Raw genomic sequence first — 20,630 nt, 5'->3', positions numbered from 1 at the left:
CTCTCTGTGTCCCTGTAGCTCCGCCCCTGTATTAAAGCTCTCTGTGTCCCCGTAGCTCCGCCCCTGTATTAAAGCTCTCTGTGTCCCTGTAGCTCCGCCCCTGTATTAAAGCTCTCTGTGTCCCTGTAGCTCCGCCCCTGTATTAAAGCTCTGTGTCTCTGTAGCTCCGCCCCTGTATTAAAGCTCTCGTCCCCGTAGCTCCGCCCCTGTATTAAAGCTCTCTGTGTCCCTGTAGCTCCGCCCCTGGAGGATGCACCTGTATATTATGCCCCTCCCCCCTGTGTTCCTGTATTAAAGCTCTCTGTGTCCCTGTAGCTCCGCCCCTGTATTAAAGCTCTCTGTGTCCCCGTAGCTCCGCCCCTGGAGGATGCACCTGTATATTATGCCCCTCCCCCCTGTGTTCCTGTATTAAAGCTCTCTGTGTCCCTGTAGCTCCGCCCCTGTATTAAAGCTCTCTGTGTCCCTGTAGCTCCGCCCCTGGAGGATGCACCTGTATATTATGCCCCTCCCCCCTGTGTTCCTGTATTAAAGCTCTCTGTGTCCCTGTAGCTCCGCCCCTGTATTAAAGCTCTCTGTGTCCCCGTAGCTCCGCCCCTGGAGGATGCACCTGTATATTATGCCCCTCCCCCCTGTGTTCCTGTATTAAAGCTCTCTGTGTCCCTGTAGCTCCGCCCCTGTATTAAAGCTCTCTGTGTCCCTGTAGCTCCGCCCCTGTATTAAAGCTCTCTGTGTTCCCGTAGCTCCGCCCCTGGAGGATGCACCTGTACACCTGTGTGCAGCTCACCTGTCTGGCGGCGCTGTGGGTCGTCATGGCGACGCCCCTGGCTCTGGCGTTCCCCATCGGCGTGCTGCTGACCGTGCCTCTGCGCAAACTGCTGCTCCCCCTGCTGTTCACGCCCGGGGAACTGCAGCTGGTGAGCTTCAAACGCCCAAAACTTTATTCAAAACTGAGAAACAGAGAATCAGGCGCAAACAAAAACAGATTAAAGGAACATTCGGAAAAACAGGAGAACTGTGACAAAAAAGGGACGAAAATGGATGAAAAAGTGGCAAAAAATGTCACAAGAAATTGACAAAAAATGGAAGAAAAAATGACAAAAATGTGACAAAAAAATTTGATAAAAAAAAAAAAAATATTTGACCAAAAAATTACAAAAATGTGGTAAAAATTCAATAAAAACCTGACAAAAAATGACAAAAATTTGATAAAGAAATTGACGAAAAAATGACAAAAAAGTGACGAAATGAGTTGAATTCCCAACAAAAAAATCACAGTAAAAAAATGTGATGACGTGAGGAAACAGATCCTCTCGGTTCAGGCGGGAGTTAAGAGGTTAAGAGGCTTTTAGATTTGGGTAAAGCCAAACCGGAGTAAACGTGCTGGGTTCAGGCTGTGGTTTATTCATATACACGCGTGTCCAATGACATCACGCACAGCTCCGGCGGCCATTTTGAATACCGAAGTAGAATTATGCAGTACTACAACATGTAACAATATCTGTACTGTGTCTGAGGAGCGACAGCAGGATTTACTGAAGATCTGCTCCACTCTGAAGACTGAATGAACATATCAAAGAGTCTGAGTCAGTGTTTAAGCTGCTCAACACGTTAGCATGCTACTGGTTAGCAACTGTCAATGGAGGCTCACATCTATGAACAGTAACAGTGTGGTTCAGGCCTTTCTCTGGGAGAGGTCTGAGCTAAATGCTAACCGGTAGCATGCTAACATCTGGAGCAGCTTAAACACTGACATAGACGTGTTTTTACTGTTATCTTCACTTTCATCCTGAGTAGAGATATTGTTGTCGTAGTACTGCATAATTCTACTGCGGTATTCAAAATGGCCGCCGCAACAACAGACGTTAAACATGACTGAAAAAGCTGTGTTTGTGTTTGTGCAGCTGGACTCGGACGGCCAGGAGGTGGCGCCGCAGCAGGACGAGTACGAGCAGCTGCAGATGCCGGTGTGACAGGGCCGTGTCCACAGGGGGGGGCTCTGGGGGCTCTGATACAGTTACAGCACAATGAGGCATATTCTCATAATGAACTGTATAAATATATTGGAATAAAACCATCTGAACAAAACCACTGCACTTTATTATTCCCTTCTCAGCACTCTGAAGCTTTAGATTTGGGTAAAGCTGAAAGCGGGGGGGTCAGACGGACGACGGTGAACGACCAAACTGTAACCGGTGTCAGTAATGAAGTAACTGTACTCGAGTATTTGTGTTAAAGGTAAACGTCAGATTCATGTTTGAACATTTATTGATGTATTGAATATAAACAGACTCTGAATAAATACTACATTACCCATCAGCCCCTGCTCCAATAAAAAACACCCTCCCCCACATTCACGCAGCGTCCAATCATAGCTCGGCGTCAGCACAACGTCCAATCAGAAACAGCCTCCACAGTCAGGGATTCACAATGTTCCAAAGAGTCACAGGCCAGGGGGCGGGGCCTGTCCGGTCCAGGGGGCGGGGCCTGTCCGGTCCAGGGGGCGGGGCCTGTCCGGTCCAGGGGGCGGGGCCTGTCCGGTCCAGGGGGCGGGGCCTGTCACAGAGGAAGCTCCTGAAGCTTCTGTTGCAGATAAACCTTGACGTCTTCGATGCCGTTGAGTTTCTCAAGCTCATGATACGGAAGCTGCACAAGGACAAACAGACCCGGTTATTACACGGTTATTACCTGTTTATGCCTAATTTATTACATACTTAGGCCCGAGCGCCATACATGGCGGTAGGGACTACTGTTTCTGTGTTTTCAGAAAAGCCCTCACGGGGCTTCAACGGTGAATCGCGCGCTCCACGTACACGCCAAGAAAAAATGACCCGCAACTTTTTTATGCGCCTCAGTCACTCAGTGCGCATGTGGTGGTAAGGGCAACAGCTATATGTTTTTTTGGCCAAAAAACCTATTTATTTATTTCCACTTCTTGAAACTGGATTTTGACCCCCTGAATATGCTCTAAAACTCAATTAAAAATCACCGAAAAATCCGGTCTGGTGAAAAATGTATGAAAATGTGAGTGCCCAATGTGGGACATGCAAAATAGCACAACAGCGCCACCTGCAAAATTTAAAAAAATGCCTCCAATGCGCCCGAGCCTCAACCAACTTGGCCACACACTCGCGCCTTTCAGCTTTAAGTGGGTTGTAAGTGGGTTGTAAGTGGGTTGTAAGTGTGTTGTAAGTGGGTTGTAAGTGGGTTGTAAGTGGGTTGTAAGTGGGTTGTAAGTGGGTTGTAAGTGTGTTGTAAATGGGTTGTAAGTGGGTTGTAAGTGGTTTGTAAGTGGTTTGTAAGTGGTTTGTAAGTGGGTTGTAAGTGTGTTGTAAGTGGGTTGTAAGTGGGTTGTAAGTGGGTTGTAAGTGGTTTGTAAGTGGGTTGTAAGTGTGTTGTAAGTGGGTTGTAAGTGGGTTGTAAGTGGGTTGTAAGTGGTTTGTAAGTGGGTTGTAAGTGGGTTGTAAGTGGGTTGTAAGTGGTTTGTAAGTGGTTTGTAAGTGGTTTGTAAGTGGTTTGTAAGTGGGTTGTAAGTGGGTTGTAAGTGGGTTGTAAGTGGGTTGTAAGTGGGTTGTAAGTGGGTTGTAAGTGGGTTGTAAGTGGTTTGTAAGTGGTTTGTAAGTGTGTTGTAAGTGGGTTGTAAGTGGGTTGTAAGTGGTTTGTAAGTGGGTTGTAAGTGGGTTGTAAGTGTGTTGTAAGTGGGTTGTAAGTGTGTTGTAAGTGTGTTGTAAGTGTGTTGTAAGTGTGTTGTAAGTGGGTTGTAAGTGGGTTGTAAGTGGTTTGTAAGTGGTTTGTAAGTGGTTTGTAAGTGGGTTGTAAGTGGGTTGTAAGTGGTTTGTAAGTGGGTTGTAAGTGGGTTGTAAGTGGGTTGTAAGTGTGTTGTAAGTGGGTTGTAAGTGGGTTGCAAGTGGTTTGTAAGTGGTTTGTAAGTGTGTTGTAAGTGGGTTGTAAGTGGGTTGTAAGTGTGTTGTAAGTGGGTTGTAAGTGGGTTGTAAGTGTGTTGTAAGTGTGTTGTAAGTGGGTTGTAAGTGGTTTGTAAGTGGGTTGTAAGTGGGTTGTAAGTGGTTTGTAAGTGGTTTGTAAGTGGGTTGTAAGTGGGTTGTAAGTGGGTTGTAAGTGGTTTGTAAGTGGGTTGTAAGTGGGTTGTAAGTGTGTTGTAAGTGTGTTGTAAGTGGGTTGTAAGTGGTTTGTAAGTGGGTTGTAAGTGTGTTGTAAGTGGGTTGTAAGTGTGTTGTAAGTGGGTTGTAAGTGGGTTGTAAGTGGGTTGTAAGTGGTTTGTAAGTGGGTTGTAAGTGGGTTGTAAGTGGGTTGTAAGTGGTTTGTAAGTGGTTTGTAAGTGGTTTGTAAGTGGGTTGTAAGTGGGTTGTAAGTGGGTTGTAAGTGGGTTGTAAGTGGGTTGTAAGTGGGTTGTAAGTGGGTTGTAAGTGGGTTGTAAGTGGTTTGTAAGTGGTTTGTAAGTGTGTTGTAAGTGGGTTGTAAGTGGGTTGTAAGTGGTTTGTAAGTGGGTTGTAAGTGGGTTGTAAGTGTGTTGTAAGTGGGTTGTAAGTGTGTTGTAAGTGTGTTGTAAGTGTGTTGTAAGTGGGTTGTAAGTGGGTTGTAAGTGGGTTGTAAGTGTGTTGTAAGTGTGTTGTAAGTGTGTTGTAAGTGTGTTGTAAGTGTGTTGTAAGTGTGTTGTAAGTGGGTTGTAAGTGGGTTGTAAGTGGTTTGTAAGTGTGTTGTAAGTGTGTTGTAAGTGTGTTGTAAGTGTGTTGTAAGTGTGTTGTAAGTGTGTTGTAAGTGTGTTGTAAGTGGGTTGTAAGTGGGTTGTAAGTGGGTTGTAAGTGTGTTGTAAGTGTGTTGTAAGTGTGTTGTAAGTGTGTTGTAAGTGGGTTGTAAGTGGTTTGTAAGTGTGTTGTAAGTGTGTTGTAAGTGGGTTGTAAGTGGGTTGTAAGTGTGTTGTAAGTGTGTTGTAAGTGTGTTGTAAGTGTGTTGTAAGTGTGTTGTAAGTGTGTTGTAAGTGGTTTGTAAGTGTGTTGTAAGTGTGTTGTAAGTGTGTTGTAAGTGGGTTGTAAGTGTGTTGTAAGTGTGTTGTAAGTGTGTTGTAAGTGTGTTGTAAGTGTGTTGTAAGTGTGTTGTAAGTGGGTTGTAAGTGGGTTGTAAGTGGGTTGTAAGTGTGTTGTAAGTGTGTTGTAAGTGTGTTGTAAGTGTGTTGTAAGTGGGTTGTAAGTGGGTTGTAAGTGTGTTGTAAGTGGGTTGTAAGTGGCCCGCCCATCCTCCGTGGAAATGGCCAGAGGTCTTAGCCAGGCAGCATGCTGGTCTGTAAGAGTTTCCCCTGAAATTCGTCAATTTTCCAAATTTGGCCCTTTATTCACACCAGCTACAATTTTAGACTCGTACATGTTTATACGACCCCTCTGTCACAGAAAGACGCTTTCATTTAGACATTTTTGGTTCCAAAATCAACTTTTTCTAAACTGTATAGTCACAGGAAGTTCAGTTTTCCTGTTTCCTGTCTGTCCCTCTGTGTGTTCCCCGTACTATATGGGTCTCAACCAAATATTCTTCAATATCGAGGGTGCTGCGGGGCTGGTGCACCCTCTCATCATATCTTTGGGCAGCCAGGGGAATTTACCCTAATAAAAAATGAGTCAATATATTAACGCTTAAGCTGTAATTCCGTCTTCTGCAAATACACAAGTGCAGTCTTTGATGACATGAATGTTAAATCAGCGGTGTCATTCACTCAGCCTGTGGTGAGAGTGCTGGGTTCCCATACGTAAGACTGTAGGATCCATCCCAGCCTAGACTTCTTCTTCTTTCTATTTTGGACTCAGCACTTCCTGGAAGAACAGGAATTACCGCCTTTGGTCCCACCCTCATTAATAATGGGGAAATGATCCCTCACCTCCAGTGGGGTGCTGTCCCCTAATTTAGGCCCAGGAATTGAGAGAACCCTCACCCTCATCAGGCCCATGTTTGTATGGACTTATATGTCAGTAGTAGCAAGGTTGTCCTCGGTGAAGGAGGAAGCTTGTCCTAACACAACCTTCACACTTTTCTAATGCATGGGGCATTTCATCAGATATCTAATAGTTCGGGTGGTCACTTCACTGTGCCTGTGTAGTGTCATAGGTAGAGCATTGGGTTCATAATCATGAGGCTGCTGGATCAATTCCGACATTCACTATTTTTTTTTTTCTCGGCACCTACTGGAAATTACATGATTCAGCACCTATGGTCCCACCCTCATGAAAAAAGTGTGAAGAACGCTTACAGAATTTGCATAACTAAAGACATGGCAGGATAGTAGGGAAACTATTAAAGCCAAACCAACAGTGGGCCGGCACCGGCGCAACCCGGGACAAGAGTGAGGCCGGTGTGTGACAAAGGCTCAGGCGAGAGCGGGATGGGTTAGCAGGCGTAAGAGAGTGGTTTGGGTGTGAGGCTGAGGCTAAAGCAGGTTTGGGTGACAGGGAGCGTGGGCATTCGCAAGGGGGGAGGTCGCCAGGGGCAAGAGCGATCAGAAGGGCTCGCATGGGGCGAGAGCGAGCAGGGGCGGTCGCAACGGGGGGACTGCCAGGGGCGAGGGCCGCACGACGCCGCTTGCGGCTTATATTATTCCTGTTTTTTCCATATTTTTTCCTGGTTTAGCCCTGGTTTAGTCCTGGTTTAGTCCTGGTTTAGTCCTGGTTTAGTCCTGGTTTAGTCCTGGTTTAGTCCTGGTTTAGTCCCGGTTTAGTCCCGGTTTAGACCCGGTTTAGTCCCGGTTTAGTCCAGGTTTAGTCCTGGTTTAGTCCCGGTTTAGTCCCGGTTTAGTCCCGGTTTAGTCCAGGTTTAGTCCCGGTTTAGTCCCGGTTTAGTCCAGGTTTAGTCCCGGTTTAGTCCCGGTTTAGTCCAGGTTTAGACCTGGTTTAGTCCTGGTTTAGTCCCGGTTTAGTCCCGGTTTAGTCCAGGTTTAGTCCAGGTTTAGTCCAGGTTTAGTCCTGGTTTAGTCCCGGTTTAGTCCCGGTTTAGTCCCGGTTTAGTCCCGGTTTAGTCCCGGTTTAGTCCCGGTCTAGTCCCGGTCTAGTCCCGGTCTAGTCCCGGTTTAGTCCAGGTTTAGTCCTGGTTTAGTCCCGGTTTAGTCCCGGTTTAGTCCCGGTTTAGTCCCGGTTTAGTCCCGGTTTAGTCCCGGTTTAGTCCCGGTTTAGTCCCGGTTTAGCCCCGGTTTAGCCCCGGTTTAGCCCCGGTTTAGCCCCGGTTTAGTCCCGGTTTAGTCCCGGTTTAGTCCCGGTTTAGTCCCGGTTTAGTCCCGGTTTAGTCCCGGTTTAGTCCCGGTTTAGTCCCGGTTTAGTCCCGGTTTAGACCTGGTTTAGTCCTGGTTTAGTCCTGGTTTAGTCCTGGTTTAGACCCGGTTTAGTCCCGGTTTAGTCCCGGTTTAGTCCCGGTTTAGTCCCGGTTTAGTCCCGGTTTAGTCCCGGTTTAGTCCCGGTTTAGTCCTGGTTTAGTCCTGGTTTAGACCTGGTTTAGTCCTGGTTTAGTCCTGGTTTAGTCCTGGTTTAGTCCCGGTTTAGTCCCGGTTTAGTCCTGGTTTAGTCCTGGTTTAGTCCTGGTTTAGACCCGGTTTAGTCCCGGTTTAGTCCCGGTTTAGTCCCGGTTTAGTCCCGGTTTAGTCCCGGTTTAGTCCCGGTTTAGTCCCGGTTTAGTCCAGGTTTAGTCCTGGTTTAGTCCCGGTTTAGTCCCGGTTTAGTCCCGGTTTAGTCCCGGTTTAGTCCCGGTTTAGTCCCGGTTTAGTCCAGGTTTAGTCCTGGTTTAGTCCTGGTTTAGTCCTGGTTTAGTCCCGGTTTAGTCCCGGTTTAGTCCCGGTTTAGTCCCGGTTTAGTCCCGGTTTAGTCCTGGTTTAGTCCCGGTTTAGTCCCGGTTTAGTCCTGGTTTAGTCCCGGTTTAGCCCCGGTTTAGTCCCGGTTTAGTCCCGGTTTAGTCCCGGTTTAGTCCCGGTTTAGTCCCGGTTTAGTCCCGGTCTAGTCCCGGTTTAGTCCCGGTTTAGTCCCGGTTTAGTCCCGGTTTAGTCCTGGTCTAGTCCTGGTCTAGTCCTGGTTTAGTCCTGGTTTAGTCCTGGTTTAGTCCAGGTCTAGTCCTGGTTTAGTCCTGGTTTAGCCCTGGTTTAGTCCTGGTTTAGCCCTGGTTTAGTCCCGGTTTAGTCCCGGTTTAGCCCTGGTTTAGTCCTGGTTTAGTCCTGGTTTAGTCCTGGTTTAGTCCTGGTTTAGCCCTGGTTTAGTCCTGGTTTAGCCCTGGTTTAGTCCCGGTTTAGTCCCGGTTTAGCCCTGGTTTAGTCCTGGTTTAGTCCTGGTTTAGTCCTGGTTTAGTCCTGGTTTAGTCCTGGTTTAGTCCTGGTTTAGTCCTGGTTTAGCCCTGGTTTAGTCCTGGTTTAGTCCTGGTTTAGTCCTGGTTTAGCCCTGGTTTAGTCCTGGTTTAGTCCTGGTTTAGTCCTGGTTTAGTCCTGGTTTAGTCCTGGTTTAGTCCTGGTTTAGTCCTGGTTTAGTCCTGGTTTAGTCCTGGTTTAGCCCTGGTTTAGTCCTGGTTTAGTCCTGGTTTAGTCCTGGTTTAGTCCTGGTTTAGTCCTGGTTTAGTCCTGGTTTAGCCCTGGTCTAGTCCTGGTCTAGACCTGGTTTAGTCCTGGTTTAGTCCTGGTTTAGTCCTGGTTTAGTCCTGGTTTAGTCCTGGTTTAGTCCTGGTTTAGTCCTGGTTTAGTCCTGGTTTAGCCCTGGTTTAGTCCTGGTTTAGTCCTGGTTTAGTCCCGGTTTAGTCCCGGTTTAGTCCCGGTTTAGTCCCGGTTTAGTCCCGGTTTAGTCCCGGTCTAGTCCCGGTCTAGTCCTGGTTTAGTCCTGGTTTAGACCTGGTTTAGTCCTGGTTTAGTCCTGGTTTAGTCCTGGTTTAGACCTGGTTTAGTCCTGGTTTAGTCCTGGTTTAGTCCTGGTTTAGTCCTGGTTTAGTCCTGGTTTAGACCTGGTTTAGTCCTGGTTTAGACCTGGTTTAGTCCTGGTTTAGCCCTGGTTTAGTCCTGGTTTAGTCCTGGTTTAGCCCTGGTTTAGTCCTGGTTTAGTCCTGGTCTAGTCCTGGTTTAGTCCCGGTTTAGTCCCGGTTTAGTCCCGGTTTAGTCCCGGTTTAGTCCCGGTTTAGTCCCGGTTTAGTCCCGGTTTAGTCCCGGTTTAGTCCCGGTTTAGACCCGGTTTAGTCCCGGTTTAGTCCTGGTTTAGTCCTGGTTTAGTCCTGGTTTAGTCCTGGTTTAGTCCTGGTCTAGTCCTGGTTTAGACCTGGTTTAGTCCTGGTTTAGTCCCGGTTTAGTCCCGGTTTAGTCCCGGTTTAGACCTGGTTTAGTCCCGGTTTAGTCCTGGTTTAGTCCTGGTTTAGACCCGGTTTAGTCCTGGTTTAGTCCCGGTTTAGTCCCGGTTTAGTCCCGGTTTAGTCCCGGTTTAGTCCCGGTTTAGTCCCGGTTTAGTCCCGGTTTAGTCCCGGTTTAGTCCTGGTTTAGACCTGGTTTAGTCCTGGTTTAGTCCTGGTTTAGTCCTGGTTTAGTCCCGGTTTAGTCCTGGTTTAGTCCTGGTTTAGTCCTGGTTTAGTCCTGGTTTAGACCCGGTTTAGTCCCGGTTTAGTCCCGGTTTAGTCCCGGTTTAGTCCCGGTTTAGTCCCGGTTTAGTCCCGGTTTAGTCCCGGTTTAGTCCCGGTTTAGTCCAGGTTTAGTCCTGGTTTAGTCCCGGTTTAGTCCCGGTTTAGTCCCGGTTTAGTCCCGGTTTAGTCCCGGTTTAGTCCCGGTTTAGTCCCGGTTTAGTCCCGGTTTAGTCCCGGTTTAGTCCTGGTTTAGTCCTGGTTTAGTCCCGGTTTAGTCCCGGTTTAGTCCTGGTTTAGTCCTGGTTTAGTCCTGGTTTAGTCCCGGTTTAGTCCCGGTTTAGTCCTGGTTTAGTCCTGGTTTAGTCCCGGTTTAGTCCAGGTTTAGTCCCGGTTTAGTCCCGGTTTAGTCCAGGTTTAGTCCCGGTTTAGTCCCGGTTTAGTCCAGGTTTAGTCCTGGTTTAGTCCTGGTTTAGTCCTGGTTTAGTCCCGGTTTAGTCCCGGTTTAGTCCCGGTTTAGTCCCGGTTTAGTCCCGGTTTAGTCCCGGTTTAGTCCCGGTTTAGTCCCGGTTTAGTCCTGGTTTAGTCCCGGTTTAGCCCCGGTTTAGTCCCGGTTTAGTCCCGGTTTAGTCCCGGTTTAGTCCCGGTTTAGTCCTGGTCTAGTCCCGGTTTAGTCCCGGTTTAGTCCCGGTTTAGTCCCGGTTTAGTCCTGGTCTAGTCCTGGTCTAGTCCTGGTTTAGTCCTGGTTTAGTCCTGGTTTAGTCCAGGTCTAGTCCTGGTTTAGTCCTGGTTTAGCCCTGGTTTAGTCCTGGTTTAGCCCTGGTTTAGTCCTGGTTTAGTCCAGGTCTAGTCCTGGTTTAGTCCTGGTTCAGTCCTGGTTTAGTCCTGGTTTAGTCCCGGTTTAGTCCCGGTTTAGTCCTGGTTTAGTCCTGGTTTAGTCCTGGTTTAGTCCTGGTTTAGTCCTGGTTTAGTCCTGGTTTAGTCCTGGTTTAGTCCTGGTTTAGTCCCGGTTTAGTCCCGGTTTAGTCCAGGTCTAGTCCTGGTCTAGTCCTGGTCTAGTCCTGGTCTAGTCCCGGTTTAGTCCTGGTTTAGTCCTGGTTTAGTCCAGGTCTAGTCCTGGTCTAGTCCTGGTTTAGACCTGGTTTAGTCCTGGTTTAGTCCTGGTTTAGTCCTGGTTTAGTCCTGGTTTAGTCCTGGTTTAGTCCCGGTTTAGTCCCGGTTTAGTCCCGGTTTAGTCCCGGTTTAGTCCCGGTTTAGTCCCGGTTTAGCCCTGGTTTAGTCCCGGTTTAGTCCCGGTTTAGTCCCGGTTTAGTCCCGGTTTAGTCCCGGTTTAGTCCCGGTTTAGTCCCGGTTTAGTCCCGGTTTAGTCCCGGTTTAGTCCCGGTTTAGTCCCGGTTTAGTCCCGGTTTAGCCCTGGTTTAGTCCTGGTTTAGTCCTGGTTTAGTCCTGGTTTAGTCCTGGTTTAGTCCCGGTTTAGTCCCGGTTTAGTCCCGGTTTAGTCCCGGTTTAGTCCCGGTTTAGTCCTGGTTTAGCCCTGGTTTAGTCCTGGTTTAGTCCTGGTTTAGCCCTGGTTTAGTCCTGGTTTAGCCCTGGTCTAGTCCTGGTTTAGTCCCGGTTTAGTCCCGGTTTAGTCCTGGTTTAGTCCCGGTTTAGTCCTGGTTTAGTCCTGGTTTAGTCCTGGTTTAGTCCTGGTTTAGTCCTGGTTTAGTCCCGGTTTAGTCCCGGTTTAGTCCCGGTTTAGTCCCGGTTTAGTCCCGGTTTAGTCCTGGTTTAGCCCTGGTTTAGTCCTGGTTTAGTCCTGGTTTAGCCCTGGTTTAGTCCTGGTTTAGCCCTGGTCTAGTCCTGGTTTAGTCCCGGTTTAGTCCCGGTTTAGTCCTGGTTTAGCCCTGGTCTAGTCCTGGTTTAGTCCCGGTTTAGTCCTGGTTTAGTCCTGGTTTAGTCCCGGTTTAGTCCTGGTTTAGCCCTGGTTTAGTCCTGGTTTAGCCCTGGTCTAGTCCTGGTTTAGTCCCGGTTTAGTCCCGGTTTAGTCCCGGTTTAGTCCCGGTTTAGTCCTGGTTTAGTCCCGGTTTAGACCCGGTTTAGTCCCGGTTTAGTCCCGGTTTAGTCCCGGTTTAGTCCCGGTTTAGTCCCGGTTTAGTCCCGGTTTAGTCCCGGTTTAGACCCGGTTTAGTCCCGGTTTAGTCCCGGTTTAGTCCCGGTTTAGTCCCGGTTTAGTCCCGGTTTAGTCCCGGTTTAGTCCCGGTTTAGTCCCGGTTTAGTCCCGGTTTAGTCCCGGTTTAGTCCCGGTTTAGTCCCGGTTTAGTCCCGGTTTAGTCCCGGTTTAGTCCCGGTTTAGACCCGGTTTAGTCCCGGTTTAGTCCCGGTTTAGTCCCGGTTTAGTCCCGGTTTAGTCCCGGTTTAGTCCCGGTTTAGTCCCGGTCTAGTCCCGGTCTAGTCCCGGTCTAGTCCTGGTCTAGTCCTGGTTTAGTCCTGGTTTAGACCTGGTTTAGTCCTGGTTTAGTCCTGGTTTAGTCCAGGTCTAGTCCTGGTTTAGTCCTGGTTTAGCCCTGGTTTAGTCCTGGTTTAGTCCTGGTTTAGTCCTGGTTTAGTCCAGGTTTAGTCCAGGTTTAGTCCCGGTTTAGTCCCGGTTTAGTCCTGGTTTAGTCCTGGTTTAGTCCTGGTCTAGTCCTGGTTTAGTCCTGGTTTAGTCCTGGTTTAGTCCAGGTCTAGTCCTGGTCTAGTCCTGGTTTAGTCCTGGTTTAGTCCTGGTTTAGTCCTGGTTTAGTCCTGGTTTAGTCCTGGTTTAGTCCTGGTTTAGTCCTGGTCTAGTCCTGGTTTAGTCCTGGTTTAGTCCTGGTTTAGTCCAGGTCTAGTCCTGGTCTAGTCCTGGTTTAGTCCTGGTTTAGTCCTGGTTTAGTCCTGGTTTAGTCCTGGTTTAGTCCTGGTTTAGTCCAGGTCTAGTCCTGGTCTAGTCCTGGTTTAGTCCTGGTTTAGTCCTGGTTTAGTCCTGGTTTAGTCCTGGTTTAGTCCTGGTTTAGTCCTGGTCTAGTCCTGGTTTAGTCCTGGTCTAGTCCTGGTCTAGTCCTGGTCTAGTCCTGGTTTAGTCCTGGTTTAGTCCTGGTTTAGTCCTGGTCTAGTCCTGGTTTAGTCCTGGTTTAGTCCAGGTCTAGTCCTGGTCTAGTCCTGGTCTAGTCCTGGTCTAGTCCTGGTCTAGTCCTGGTTTAGTCCTGGTTTAGTCCTGGTTTAGTCCTGGTTTAGTCCTGGTCTAGTCCTGGTTTAGTCCTGGTTTAGTCCAGGTCTAGTCCTGGTCTAGTCCTGGTCTAGTCCTGGTCTAGTCCTGGTCTAGTCCTGGTTTAGTCCAGGTCTAGTCCTGGTTTAGTCCTGGTCTAGTCCTGGTTTAGTCCTGGTTTAGTCCAGGTCTAGTCCTGGTTTAGTCCTGGTTTAGTCCTGGTTTAGTCCTGGTTTAGTCCTGGTCTAGTCCTGGTTTAGTCCTGGTTTAGTCCAGGTCTAGTCCTGGTCTAGTCCTGGTCTAGTCCTGGTCTAGTCCTGGTCTAGTCCTGGTTTAGTCCAGGTTTAGTCCCGGTTTAGTCCAGGTTTAGTCCTGGTTTAGTCCTGGTTTAGTCCTGGTTTAGTCCCGGTTTAGCCCTGGTTTAGTCCTGGTTTAGTCCTGGTTTAGTCCAGGTTTAGTCCCGGTTTAGTCCCGGTTTAGCCCCGGTTTAGTCCCGGTTTAGTCCCGGTTTAGTCCCGGTTTAGTCCCGGTTTAGTCCCGGTTTAGTCCTGGTTTAGTCCTGGTTTAGTCCTGGTTTAGTCCTGGTTTAGTCCTGGTTTAGTCCCGGTTTAGTCCCGGTTTAGTCCCGGTTTAGTCCCGGTCTAGTCCCGGTCTAGTCCCGGTTTAGTCCCGGTTTAGTCCTGGTTTAGTCCTGGTTTAGTCCCGGTTTAGTCCCGGTTTAGTCCCGGTCTAGTCCCGGTCTAGTCCCGGTTTAGTCCTGGTTTAGTCCTGGTTTAGTCCAGGTCTAGTCCTGGTCTAGTCCTGGTTTAGACCTGGTTTAGCCCTGGTTTAGTCCTGGTTTAGTCCTGGTTTAGCCCTGGTTTAGTCCTGGTTTAGTCCTGGTTTAGTCCTGGTTTAGTCCTGGTTTAGTCCTGGTTTAGTCCTGGTTTAGTCCTGGTTTAGACCTGGTTTAGTCCTGGTTTAGTCCTGGTTTAGTCCTGGTTTAGTCCTGGTTTAGTCCTGGTTTAGACCTGGTTTAGTCCTGGTTTAGTCCCGGTTTAGTCCCGGTTTAGACCCGGTTTAGTCCCGGTTTAGTCCCGGTTTAGTCCCGGTTTAGTCCCGGTTTAGTCCTGGTTTAGTCCCGGTTTAGTCCCGGTTTAGTCCCGGTTTAGACCCGGTTTAGTCCCGGTTTAGTCCCGGTTTAGTCCCGGTTTAGTCCCGGTTTAGTCCCGGTTTAGTCCCGGTTTAGTCCCGGTTTAGTCCCGGTTTAGTCCTGGTCTAGTCCTGGTCTAGTCCTGGTTTAGTCCTGGTTTAGTCCTGGTTTAGTCCTGGTTTAGTCCTGGTTTAGCCCTGGTTTAGTCCTGGTTTAGTCCAGGTCTAGTCCTGGTTTAGTCCTGGTTTAGCCCTGGTTTAGTCCTGGTTTAGTCCTGGTTTAGTCCTGGTTTAGTCCTGGTTTAGTCCTGGTTTAGTCCTGGTTTAGTCCTGGTTTAGCCCTGGTTTAGTCCTGGTTTAGTCCTGGTTTAGTCCTGGTTTAGTCCTGGTTTAGCCCTGGTTTAGTCCTGGTTTAGTCCAGGTTTAGTCCAGGTTTAGTCCCGGTTTAGTCCAGGTTTAGTCCTGGTTTAGTCCTGGTTTAGTCCTGGTCTAGTCCTGGTTTAGACCTGGTTTAGTCCTGGTTTAGTCCTGGTTTAGACCTGGTTTAGTCCTGGTTTAGTCCTGGTTTAGTCCTGGTTTAGTCCTGGTTTAGTCCTGGTTTAGTCCAGGTCTAGTCCAGGTCTAGTCCTGGTCTAGTCCTGGTCTAGTCCTGGTTTAGTCCTGGTCTAGTCCTGGTCTAGTCCTGGTCTAGTCCTGGTTTAGTCCTGGTTTAGTCCTGGTTTAGTCCTGGTCTAGTCCTGGTTTAGTCCTGGTTTAGTCCAGGTCTAGTCCTGGTCTAGTCCTGGTCTAGTCCTGGTCTAGTCCTGGTCTAGTCCTGGTTTAGTCCTGGTTTAGTCCTGGTTTAGTCCTGGTTTAGTCCTGGTCTAGTCCTGGTTTAGTCCTGGTTTAGTCCAGGTCTAGTCCTGGTCTAGTCCTGGTCTAGTCCTGGTCTAGTCCTGGTCTAGTCCTGGTTTAGTCCTGGTTTAGTCCAGGTCTAGTCCTGGTTTAGTCCTGGTTTAGTCCTGGTTTAGTCCTGGTTTAGTCCCGGTTTAGCCCTGGTTTAGTCCCGGTTTAGTCCTGGTTTAGTCCTGGTTTAGTCCTGGTTTAGTCCTGGTCGTACCTGCAGGATGCTGAAGCCCAGCAGTCTCAGGTGTCGGTCTCTCATGGCTCTGGACCCGACCAGGACCTGGGAGTTATGGCAGTAATGCCACTTATCGTTCACCGACAGCACCACCCTGTGGCAGACACGTGTAAGTAAATATAAGTATATATATTTATATATATATATATATATATATATTATATATATATATATATATATATATATACACGAGTACATGTGGGACTTGAACCCGCGCCTCTGACCTGTGCACATCCTGGTCTTTGCTCGCGGCGCTGAAACCGTCTGTGGAGTAAAACGGAGTCACGTGATGCAGACAAGCCCCGCCCACAACAGCAAGTGCTTCCTCCGACGGCTCCGCCTCCAACGTGAACTTCTGGAAATCAGAGGCCAGTCCCGATGCGTCCAGCTGCCAACCCTTCAAAATAAAACACAGCCCTTCAAAATAAAACACAGCCTTCAAAATAAAACACAGCCTTCAAAATAAAACACAGCCCTTATAAAACACAGCCCTTCAAAATAAAACACCGCCTTCAAAATAAAACACAGCCTTCAAAATAAAACACAGCCTTCAAAATAAAACACAGCCTTCAAAATAAAACACAGCCTTCAAAATAAAACACAGCCTTCAAAATAAAACACAGCCCTTCAAAATAAAACACCGCCTTCAAAATAAAACACAGCCTTCAAAATAAAACACAGCCCTTCAAAATAAAACACCCGGAGACTCGGACTCACCGCCGGCGCACACGGGTCACATGGTTTGGTCGAGCGAATGGGAAGAACTCTCCGAGACGAGTCGATCCAGAGCAGGAAGTCTGAGGAGAGAGTTTAGATCTGTTAGAACTGGGGGGTCTGCAGGTGACGTCCCAGAGGGGGATAGGGCAGGTGACGTCCCAGAGGGGGATAGGGCAGATGACGTCCCAGAGGGGGGGGGGGGGGGTGACGTCCCAGAGGGGGATAGGGCAGATGACGTCCGAGAGGGGGATAGGGCAGATGACGTCCGAGAGGGGGATAGGGCAGATGACGTCCCAGAGGGGGATAGGGCAGGTGACGTCCCAGAGGGGGATAGGGCAGATGACGTCCCAGAGGGGGATAGGGCAGATGACGTCCCAGAGGGGGATAGGGCAGGTGACGTCCCAGAGGGGGAGAGGGCAGGTGACGTCCCAGAGGGGGATAGGGCAGGTGACGTCCCAGAGATGACGTCCCAGAGGGGGATAGGGCAGATGACGTCCCAGAGGGGGATAGGGCAGATGACGTCCCAGAGGGGGATAGGGCAGATGACGTCCGAGAGGGGGATAGGGCAGATGACGTCCCAGAGGGGGATAGGGCAGATGACGTCCCAGAGGGGGGTCTGCAGGTGACGTCCCAGAGGGGGATAGGGCAGGTGACGTCCCAGAGGGGGATAGGGCAGATGACGTCCCAGAGGGGGGGGGGGATGACGTCCCAGAGGGGGGGGGGCAGGTGACGTCCCAGAGGGGGATAGGGCAGGTGACGTCCCAGAGGGGGATAGGGCAGATGACGTCCCAGAGGGGGATAGGGCAGGTGACGTCCCAGAGGGGGATAGGGCAGATGACGTCCCAGAGGGGGGGGGGGATGACGTCCCAGAGGGGGGGGGGGCAGGTGACGTCCCAGAGGGGGATAGGGCAGGTGACGTCCCAGAGGGGGATAGGGCAGATGACGTCCGAGAGGGGGATAGGGCAGGTGACGTCCGAGAGGGGGATAGGGCAGGTGACGTCCGAGAGGGGGATAGGGCAGGTGACGTCCGAGAGGGGGATAGGGCAGATGACGTCCGAGAGGGGGATAGGGCAGGTGACGTCCGAGAGGGGGATAGGGCAGGTGACGTCCGAGAGGGGGATAGGGCAGATGACGTCCCAGAGGGGGATAGGGCAGGTGACGTCCGAGAGGGGGATAGGGCAGATGACGTCCCAGAGGGGGATAGGGCAGGTGACGTCCGAGAGGGGGATAGGGCAGATGACGTCCGAGAGGGGGATAGGGCAGATGACGTCCGAGAGGGGGATAGGGCAGATGACGTCCGAGAGGGGGATAGGGCAGGTGACGTCCGAGAGGGGGATAGGGCAGATGACGTCCGAGAGGGGGATAGGGCAGATGACGTCCCAGAGGGGGATAGGGCAGGTGACGTCCGAGAGGGGGATAGGGCAGGTGACGTCCGAGAGGGGGATAGGGCAGATGACGTCCCAGAGGGGGATAGGGCAGGTGACGTCCGAGAGGGGGATAGGGCAGGTGACGTCCGAGAGGGGGATAGGGCAGATGACGTCCCAGAGGGGGATAGGGCAGGTGACGTCCGAGAGGGGGATAGGGCAGGTGACGTCCGAGAGGGGGATAGGGCAGATGACGTCCCAGAGGGGGATAGGGCAGGTGACGTCCGAGAGGGGGATAGGGCAGATGACGTCCGAGAGGGGGATAGGGCAGGTGACGTCCGAGAGGGGGATAGGGCAGATGACGTCCGAGAGGGGGATAGGGCAGATGACGTCCCAGAGGGGGATAGGGCAGGTGACGTCCGAGAGGGGGATAGGGCAGGTGACGTCCGAGAGGGGGATAGGGCAGATGACGTCCCAGAGGGGGATAGGGCAGGTGACGTCCGAGAGGGGGATAGGGCAGATGACGTCCGAGAGGGGGATAGGGCAGATGACGTCCGAGAGGGGGATAGGGCAGATGACGTCCCAGAGGGGGATAGGGCAGATGACGTCCCAGAGGGGGATAGGGCAGATGACGTCCCAGAGGGGGGGGGATGACGTCCCAGAGGGGGGGGGTCTGCAGATGACGTACCTGTGGAGTATCCCGGGGCGAGGATCTGGTCCTGTCTGTAGCCGTGTTCCCCGAGGAGCTGCCGAAGAGCCTCGGCCACCAGCCCTTTATAACTGAGAGAGACCTTCATGTTAGTGTGTCTGAGGGCGTGGTCAGGGGGCGTGGTCAGGGCGTGGTCAGGGGGCGTGCTCAGGGGGCGTGGTCAGGGTGTGGTCAGGGGCGTGGTCAGGGGGGCGGGCTCTCACCTGTACTTGCGGTTGGCTTCGTCGGCGGTCAGGGCGTGGTCAGGGGGCGTGGTCAGGGGGCGTGGTCAGGGGGCGTGGTCAGGGCGCGGTCAGGGCGTGGTCAGGGGGCGTGGTCAGGGGGCGGGCTCTCACCTGTACTTGCGGTTGGCTTCGTCGGCGGTCAGGGCGTGGTCGAACATCAGGACTTTGTGGACGGGGCTCAGACGAGGCCCGGTGTAATCCCTGAACTCCAGCTCCACCGCAGAGTCCAGCAGAGACAGGTACCTCCTCACGATCCCGGAGTACGGGGAGCCTGAGGAGCATCGAGAAGGTCCTCCTGGTCAGGTCGTGGAGGGAGGAGGTTCTTACTGGTCAGGTCGTGGAGGGAGGAGGTTCTTACTGGTCAGGTCGTGGAGGGAGAAGGTTCTTACTGGTCAGGTCGTGGAGGGAGGAGGTTCTTACTGGTCAGGTCGTGGAGGGAGGAGGTTCTTACTGGTCAGGTCGTGGAGGGAGGAGGTTCTTACTGGTCAGGTCGTGGAGGGAGGAGGTTCTTACTGGTCAGGTCGTGGAGGGAGGAGGTTCTTACTGGTCAGGTCGTGGAGGGAGGAGGTTCTTACTGGTCAGGTTGTGGAGGGAGAAGGTTCTTACTGGTCAGGTTGTGGAGGGAGAGAGTTCTTACTGGTCAGGTTGTGGAGGGAGAAGGTTCTTACTGGTCAGGTTGTGGAGGGAGAGAGTTCTTACTGGTCAGGTCATGGAGGGAGAAGGTTCTTACTGGTCAGGTCGTGGAGGGAGGAGGTTCTTACTGGTCAGGTCGTGGAGGGAGGAGGTTCTTACTGGTCAGGTCGTGGAGGGAGGAGGTTCTTACTGGTCAGGTCGTGGAGGGAGGAGGTTCTTACTGGTCAGGTCGTGGAGGGAGGAGGTTCTTACTGGTCAGGTCGTGGATGGAGGAGGTTCTTACTGGTCAGGTCGTGGAGGGAGGAGGTTCTTACTGGTCAGGTCGTGGAGGGAGGAGGTTCTTACTGGTCAGGTCGTGGAGGGAGGAGGTTCTTACTGGTCAGGTCGTGGAGGGAGGAGGTTCTTACTGGTCAGGTCGTGGAGGGAGGAGGTTCTTACTGGTCAGGTCGTGGAGGGAGGAGGTTCTTACTGGTCAGGTCGTGGAGGGAGAGAGTTCTTACTGGTCAGGTCGTGAGGGAGAGGGTTCTTACTGGTCAGGTCGTGGAGGGAGGAGGTTCTTACTGGTCAGGTCGTGGAGGGAGAGAGTTCTTACTGGTCAGGTCGTGGAGGGAGGAGGTTCTTACTGGTCAGGTCGTGGAGGGAGAAGGTTCTTACTGGTCAGGTCGTGAGGGGAGGAGGTTCTTACTGGTCAGGTCGTGGAGGGAGAGAGTTCTTACTGGTCAGGTCGTGAGGGAGAGGGTTCTTACTGGTCAGGTCGTGGAGGGAGGAGGTTCTTACTGGTCAGGTCGTGGAGGGAGAGAGTTCTTACTGGTCAGGTCGTGGAGGGAGAGAGTTCTTACTGGTCAGGTCGTGAGGGAGAGGGTTCTTACTGGTCAGGTCGTGGAGGGAGGAGGTTCTTACTGGTCAGGTCGTGGAGGGAGGAGGTTCTTACTGGTCAGGTCGTGGAGGGAGGAGGTTCTTACTGGTCAGGTCGTGGAGGGAGGAGGTTCTTACTGGTCAGGTCGTGGAGGGAGGAGGTTCTTACTGGTCAGGTCGTGGAGGGAGGAGGTTCTTACTGGTCAGGTCGTGGAGGGGGGAGGTTCTTACTGGTCAGGTCGTGGAGGGAGATGGTTCTTACTGGTCAGGTCGTGGAGGGAGAGAGTTCTTACTGGTCAGGTCGTGGAGGGAGGAGGTTCTTACTGGTCAGGTCGTGGAGGGAGGAGGTTCTTACTGGTCAGGTCGTGGAGGGAGGAGGTTCTTACTGGTCAGGTCGTGGAGGGAGGAGGTTCTTACTGGTCAGGTCGTGGAGGGGGGAGGTTCTTACTGGTCAGGTCGTGGAGGGAGATGGTTCTTACTGGTCAGGTCGTGGAGGGAGGAGGTTCTTACTGGTCAGGTCGTGGAGGGAGGAGGTTCTTACTGGTCAGGTCGTGGAGGGAGAGAGTTCTTACTGGTCAGGTCGTGGAGGGAGGAGGTTCTTACTGGTCAGGTCGTGGAGGGAGGAGGTTCTTACTGGTCAGGTCGTGGAGGGAGAGGGTTCTTACTGGTCAGGTCGTGGAGGGAGGAGGTTCTTACTGGTCAGGTCGTGGAGGGAGAGAGTTCTTACTGGTCAGGTCGTGGAGGGAGGAGGTTCTTACTGGTCAGGTCGTGGAGGGAGGAGGTTCTTACTGGTCAGGTCGTGAGGGAGAGAGTTCTTACTGGTCAGGTCGTGGAGGGAGAGAGTTCTTACTGGTCAGGTCGTGGAGGGAGAGAGTTCTTACTGGTCAGGTCGTGGAGGGAGGAGGTTCTTACTGGTCAGGTCGTGGAGGGAGGAGGTTCTTACTGGTCAGGGCGTGGAGGGAGAGAGTTCTTACTGGTCAGGTCGTGGAGGGAGGAGGTTCTTACTGGTCAGGTCGTGGAGGGAGAGAGTTCTTACTGGTCAGGTCGTGGAGGGAGAAGGTTCTTACTGGTCAGGTCGTGGAGGGAGGAGGTTCTTACTGGTCAGGTC

General features: G+C 51.4%; 2 protein-coding genes across 2 annotated transcripts in view; one reads left to right on the top strand and one right to left on the bottom strand.

The window, feature by feature from the left end:
* The window catches only part of LOC306982630 (anion exchange protein 2-like), a gene marked incomplete at both ends in the record, with an annotated part of 28,867 nt that extends 26,897 nt beyond the window's left edge, over window positions 1-1,970 (top strand). Inside the window, 2 exons of the mRNA XM_079583098.1 lie at window positions 741-914; window positions 1,902-1,970. Of these exons, the coding sequence (XP_079439224.1) occupies window positions 741-914; window positions 1,902-1,970 (243 nt within the window). The remainder of the gene's footprint in view (window positions 1-740; window positions 915-1,901) is intronic.
* Window positions 1,971-2,253: 283 nt separating this feature from the next.
* fastk (Fas-activated serine/threonine kinase) overlaps window positions 2,254-20,630 on the bottom strand; it is a 32,724-nt gene continuing 14,347 nt past the window's right edge. The window contains exons 9-15 of the mRNA XM_079583091.1: window positions 18,146-18,305; window positions 17,790-17,881; window positions 15,738-15,817; window positions 15,245-15,417; window positions 15,000-15,114; window positions 2,554-2,643; window positions 2,254-2,461 (exon numbers count right to left, since the gene is read on the bottom strand). Of these exons, the coding sequence (XP_079439217.1) occupies window positions 2,557-2,643; window positions 15,000-15,114; window positions 15,245-15,417; window positions 15,738-15,817; window positions 17,790-17,881; window positions 18,146-18,305 (707 nt within the window). The 3' untranslated portion in view covers window positions 2,254-2,461; window positions 2,554-2,556. The remainder of the gene's footprint in view (window positions 2,462-2,553; window positions 2,644-14,999; window positions 15,115-15,244; window positions 15,418-15,737; window positions 15,818-17,789; window positions 17,882-18,145; window positions 18,306-20,630) is intronic.

This window comes from Gobius niger, assembly GCF_951799975.1.
Source record: "Gobius niger genome assembly, contig: SCAFFOLD_46, whole genome shotgun sequence".
NCBI lineage: Eukaryota > Metazoa > Chordata > Actinopteri > Gobiiformes > Gobiidae > Gobius > Gobius niger.
Note: the sequence above shows the minus strand (reverse complement) of the source record. Positions and strands in the feature narration are given on the sequence as shown.